Source organism: Trachurus trachurus (genome assembly GCF_905171665.1).
Source record: "Trachurus trachurus genome assembly, chromosome: 12".
In the NCBI taxonomy this organism is placed as follows: domain Eukaryota; kingdom Metazoa; phylum Chordata; class Actinopteri; order Carangiformes; family Carangidae; genus Trachurus; species Trachurus trachurus.
The window spans coordinates 6,060,035-6,066,034 of record NC_139908.1 but is presented as its reverse complement, the minus strand read 5'-3'; the positions used below and the strand labels follow the sequence as shown (position 1 = coordinate 6,066,034).

General features: G+C 40.7%; 2 protein-coding genes across 2 annotated transcripts; both read right to left on the bottom strand.

Annotated features, from left to right (window-relative positions):
• Positions 1-267: 267 nt before the first annotated feature.
• Positions 268-4,124, bottom strand: LOC310995062 (torsin-1A-like; the record flags this gene model as incomplete). The annotated part of the gene is made up of 5 exons (XM_083983991.1): positions 268-515; positions 1,763-1,890; positions 2,471-2,646; positions 2,723-2,988; positions 3,986-4,124. 5 exons carry the CDS (start codon positions 4,122-4,124, stop codon positions 268-270), a joined length of 957 nt encoding a protein of 318 aa, XP_083840117.1.
• A 235-nt stretch (positions 4,125-4,359) lies between these two features.
• LOC310995061 (torsin-1B-like) lies at positions 4,360-5,450 on the bottom strand (the record flags this gene model as incomplete). The annotated part of the gene is made up of 4 exons (XM_083983990.1): positions 4,360-4,604; positions 4,692-4,819; positions 4,997-5,172; positions 5,250-5,450. 4 exons carry the CDS (start codon positions 5,448-5,450, stop codon positions 4,360-4,362), a joined length of 750 nt encoding a protein of 249 aa, XP_083840116.1.
• Between the last annotated feature and the right edge of the window lie 550 nt (positions 5,451-6,000).

Sequence of the window (6,000 nt, the reverse complement as noted above, 5' to 3'; positions counted from 1 at the left end):
GTTGCCATCTTGCGCTATCATGTTTGTATGCAAGTTTTGGGCGCATAAATAAACCAATGAAGAACAGCAAGAACAGCAATAATCCAGTCATACATGATACGGCGTTCAGTGTGTATCATATTAACCAAATTAGATATTACAAGTGTGTGGCTCACCCACAAAATGCAACAATGTTCATTAACTCACACGTGAAGTGGACATGGACACTTGTACTTTCTTTCTAAGTAAGTGCACATACTGTATTGTAACATTCATCTGATGGTGATGTCATAAGTAGAATTGCAACTTTTTCTCTATCGTCTTGCAGCCACTGGCAGCAAAGACTTTTCCATCTGTGGGGTAGTACTTTAAATCTTTGGCCAGTTTGTCTGCCACTTCCTGGTTTGGCAGCATTCCTCTGGCTTTCATCTCAGCATTGACACACTGGAGGACGTGTCTGTACTCCAGAGGCAGGAACGGGATGAAGTAGTCCACCAGGTTCTTGTCGATCAAAGTTGAATGGAAGTAGCCACCACCTAGGGGAGAGTGGGGTAATGTGAGACACCGGGTAATGTGAGACACCCCCTATATCTAGAAAACAGAACACATTTATGGTCATCTGACCATTATGTTTTCAAGCCCCTTCCATTTCCCCATGGCTATGAAGGAGAGGACCTCATGATGCTGTGGAAAGCATGTTTTTTTTCACAAAAATATGATTTTTGCATGTAAAAGTAAATTTTCTTGCTGTCAACTTAATCAGCTGTTGTGCCAAAGCAAATTGATTCAGGTAGAAAAACTTATATGATACTTGATGATGAACTACCAACATATAAAACCATGTGTTGATGCTGGCTGAAAATTAGCCGGAATTTCTAAGAGAGGTCATTTTTTCTAAAATGGGGGTGTTGGGGTAAAGTGAGACAAATGCTGCGGGGTAAAGTGAGACCATGGATGTATTATAATAAATCCATGAGTGAGACTGTGAGCACACCATACACAAAGATTTACACTAGAATCTCGTCCCCCAAGCCAGAAATCTTGCGTGATCAATGATCTGTAGCCACACTGCTTTGTTATGCTATGTGCTCTCAGTCAGCTCACTTTTTTATTGGTTAATTAACTCAATTTTAGTCACATTCCACTTTGTCGGCTCCCCCACACACAAGAGGACTTTTGATCAAAATGGTCATGATTGTCGGGGCCTACAATCTGACCCCCAGACTATCTAGCTGGTTCTATCTGTCATTTGAATGTTAATTAAAACATTTTGTGTTGTATATGATTTTGGTTTTGAGTCACTTTGTGTTGAGAAAACAAAAGTGCTTAATTGACCAATCCCCATGATTCTGCTACTAGTCCGACATTAGTTCTGGGAAGTGTGGTTGTCAAGCTAGCTGTCAGGATTCTAACTGTTACAACATGTGTTGTTATGGTAGTTTCAGAGTGGAAAAAGTAAGTGGATCAGTTTACCCCATTGATTTTTCTAGTTTGTCTCAGTTTACCCCTGAGCTGGGGTAAAGTGAGACACAAGACCACTTTTTTTAAAACAATCATATTTTCACTGCCCTTCGTCCTAAATACATTCTGATAATTTCCATTGCTAGGCAACATCCTGAATTAATGGGAAATGTGTACATTTTACTGATAAATCATTTTAGCTCGCTTAGAGGGGAGCAAATGTAAAAAGTGTCTCACTTTACCCCACTCTCCCCTACAGGGAGAGTTCAGACGTGTATGAAACTGAAACAATTGAACTGAACATTGAAAGTCTTGTACTCACTTTTAGAGTCCTTGAACAGGGACGTTTCAAGCTGCGTTTCCAAGTCTCTGAGCTTCATCTCCTCACGTTTCCGTCCAGCTTTGAGGAAATCGAAAGTGATCTGTGAAATGACGTCTGCCCCTGCATTGCTATGAGGAAGATCAATAATAGACATGTAAAAAAACAAAAAAAAAACAGCTTCATGTGGTCGTATCCCTCCGCCACTGAGACTAGTTCTAGGCTTCACCATGACCCTGACCTTTGACCTTCAGCCAGAGAACTCAAACCAGTTGTTCCTTAAAGGGACAACGAGGAGTTTTGGAAAAGCGAAGCGTTTTCACACTACATTTATGAGCCTCTGCACGCACCGTAAAATTATTTGACCGGCGCAAGACGGACTCATGTTTTCATTCATCAAGAGTTAAAGTCAGAGGTTCAAAGAGGATCACATACCGTCGTAGTTCCGACCATAAACGGCGATTCGGCTGCGTTATTCTCATGACTCACCACGAAGGAAACGCTGGTCGGCTCGACCAGCATTTCCGCCACCACTAATAATAACAAAATAACGATAGAGACAGAACGATATATTTATCGAAAATGGGCCCATTAACAAGTGTGGGTAGCGGAGATTCATCCACATTAACGTGAGACTTTTTTATAACCGAATAGAAACTCCTCGTTGTCCCTTTAAGAAAGACTGCCTAAAATAATTACTCATCTTCTCACCTGACGAAGATGAAGATGGCTTTTTGATAGGAAACTCCATCCAGCTTTGTATAGTGGTCCAGGTTTGGTTTGATGCTGTCGATGAGTTCAGGATGCATCTTATCCACCTCATCAAAGACGAAAATGGAGCGTTCACAGTCGATGACTCCCCGTCTGAGCCACTGCTTCAACTGGTCCTAAAGAGGAACAGGAGCTAATGTAATGTTGGGCCAAGTCACTGTGTTTCATGTGATGGTTATTTCTGCTCTGTACCTTGTACATGTGAAGATGTTGTGGATGTGGGAAGTGATGTGTGGCCGAATAAATATGAAAGAATCTGCTCTTGGATCCCTCCCTGTAAACACTTTCAGCGATCAGCTGACTGATGTAGTTCTTCCCTGTGCCGGTCGGTCCGTTCAGAGACAGAACCAGCGGCTTGCTCGGCTTCTGGAGGTTCATGAATCCTTCCACGGCTTTTAAGACGCTGTACGCCGCAACGTGTTGACCAAACAGTTTGAGGTCAAGTTCATCCCCAAGACCTGAAGGACCGAAAAACTTGACCTTATTCATTGGTTTCACCTACAATGTTTCAACATAAATTCAACAGTCAAGCTGCTCATTGTCCTATATTCATATCAGTAACTTTATTACTTCCTGTAGTATGACGGTCTTTTATGACCACTGTAGTTGGAGCTTTTTTTCAGACTTTTTTTTTTTTTTTTCTTATAAAATCAACAGTTTTTTCTCACTAGTGTCTGCCTTTCTAATTTTAAACAACAGTACAGCAGTTCATTGTGCTTTAGGCTGCACATTAATATCAGATATTGACTTTGTTACTCCCTGTAGACAGCAATTAAGGCCATTGTAGATAAAACTAATAAACTAATAAAAAACATTGAAGGATCAAACATGTTTACCAGAACTCTGATCGTTGAGAACAAATGTAAAACAGTTTGTTCTGCGTATGTGCTCATCGTCAAGACTGACATCACATATCTTTTCTGTAATTCTAGATATTGTGGTTTGTAATCTTGATAGGAGAAATGCCTTGCTCTTGTCCAGGTGAAATCAACTTTATTGCTAAAACACATGAACTTTGCTTCAGTAGACCAAAGTACACACATACATTATGGGAAATATGAAGGTCTTAGGTAACTTTGCATGTGGAGTATTTTATGCAATTAAAAGACACTTTAAGAAAAATAGGCATAATTTGAATTTTGATACTGAAACTTTTCATTCAGCAATTAAAAAAGGTTAACATAACTGGTGTGGGATGTGCCTTTGTCTATCTGTGTGTATCTCTATGTGTCTACATGTGTTTGTGTGTGTCTATGTGAGTGTATTGCTATCTACTGTATGTACCTATATTAACTTACAGCTAACACATTACATGCACTCACAGACTCTGGAAACCCATTTTACCATTTTTTTTATGGGAATGACCCATTTTACAATCTCTACCACTGTATGTGACAAATATTGCCCCTGACAAACCCATGACACACACACCCTGAAGAAAAACACCTGTGTTACCTTTCCATTTGAAGGACATCCACTGGGGTCCACAGCACTCATTATAACAGAAGTAAATGTTCTGATACTTGTAATAACCAACTCCAGCCAGAATTGCAATGAAGCCGATCGCAATGGCGATGGCGTGTTCTTCCTCCATGATCAGGTGTTACGAAGTAAACTGGAAGTGGAAACGCTGCAGTTTAAACTTTGAACTTTATTAGCATAGAGGGTGTGAACAAGTGTGTGCCCCTCCTACAACAACCCATGAACAATAAACTGTGCATCTGCCACTTTATGCACAGGAACAACAAAACTTTAAAGAAAATGTCCCGAGAGTTCAGTCAGGTTTATTTTCTAAGTCAGTGCACATAGCGATCCATCTGATGTTGATGTTATAAGTAGAAGTGCAACTTTTTCTCTATCGTCTTGCAGCCACTGGCAGCAAAGACTTTTTCATCTTTGGGGTAGTACATTAAATCTTTGGCCAGTTTGTCTGCCACTTCCTGGTTTGGCAGCATTCCTCTGACTTTCATCTCAGCATTGACACACTGGAGGACGTGTCTGTACTCCAGAGGCAGGAACGGGATGAAGTAGTCCACCAGGTTGTTGTTAATCAAAGCTGAATGGAAGAAGCCACCTACAAGGAGAGTTCAGAAGTGAAGACTGAAGTCTGAATGAAACTGAAACAACAACTGAAACTGAACATTGAAAGTCTTGTACTCACTTTTAGAGTCTTTGAACAGGGACTCAGAGAGCAGCCTTTCCAGGTCTGTGAGCTTCATCTCCTCACGTTTTCGTCCCTCTTTGAGAAAATCTAAAGTGATCTGTGAGATGACGTCTGCCCCCGCGTTGCTATGAGGAAAATCAATAATAAACAACATTAAAACCAGCTTCTTGTGGTCGTATCCCTCCGCCACTGAGACTAATTCTAGGCTTCACCATGACCCTGACCTTTGACCTTCAGCCAGAGAACTCAAACCAGTTGTTTCTGAGAACAGACTGCCTGAACATATTCACTCAGCTTCTCACCTGAGGAAGATTAAGATGGATTTCCGATAAGAAACTCCATCCAGACTTTCATAGTGGTCCAGGTTTGGCTTGATGCTGTCGATCAGTTCAGGATGCATCTTGTCCACCTCGTCAAAGACGAAAATGGAGCGTTCACAGTCGATGACGGCCTCTCTGAGCCTCTGCTTTAACTCAGACTGAAGAACAGGAGCAAATGTTATTCATACAAACCCAAGTCACTGTGTTTCAGGTGATGGTTGTTTGTGCTCTGTACCTTGTAGGTTTGAAGATGTTCCTGTGGATGCGGGAAGTGATGTGTGGCTGAGAAAACATGAAAGAATCTGCTCTTGGATCCCTCACTGTAAACACTTTCAGCGATCAGCTGACTGATGTAGTTCTTCCCTGTGCCGGTCGCTCCGTTCAGAGACAGAACCAGCGGTTTGCTCGGGTTGTCGTTGCTCATGAATCCTTCCATAGCTTTTAAAACACTGTATGCAGCAATGTGCTGACCAAACAGTTTGAGGTCAAGTTCATCCCCGAGATCTGAATGACCGAAAAATGTATTCATACTGTTAAAAAGTTTTGCTTTAACTTTGAAAAAACAAAACAAAAACACATTAAAGGTAGAGGTTTTTTTGTTGCAGTTTGTAAACAAAACATTCCAACTGGGCACCTCTTGGGCTCAACTGTGTAGGTTACATTTAATGTTGACCTATCTATGTTTTGTGGGTGGGTTTGTCCTTGGTCCTTTTCAAGGTTATAGGAAACTTATGTTTAAATTGAACTTTAAAACATGATTAAAATCTAAAATTTGTTAAAATCTAAAATCTCTAAACATGATTAAAAGGTAAAAAATGTGAAATTTATAAATGTAAAACAATAGCCTAACCTTGTATTCAAAATTAGCCATCCTAATACTAAGAGGCGCCTCTAATTTACTAGATCTTCAACACAAGGTGTGTTCTGGTTTATGTATTTCCCAACCATGTGACTCATCATGTGACCCTCAGGGGAAGGTTTACAAA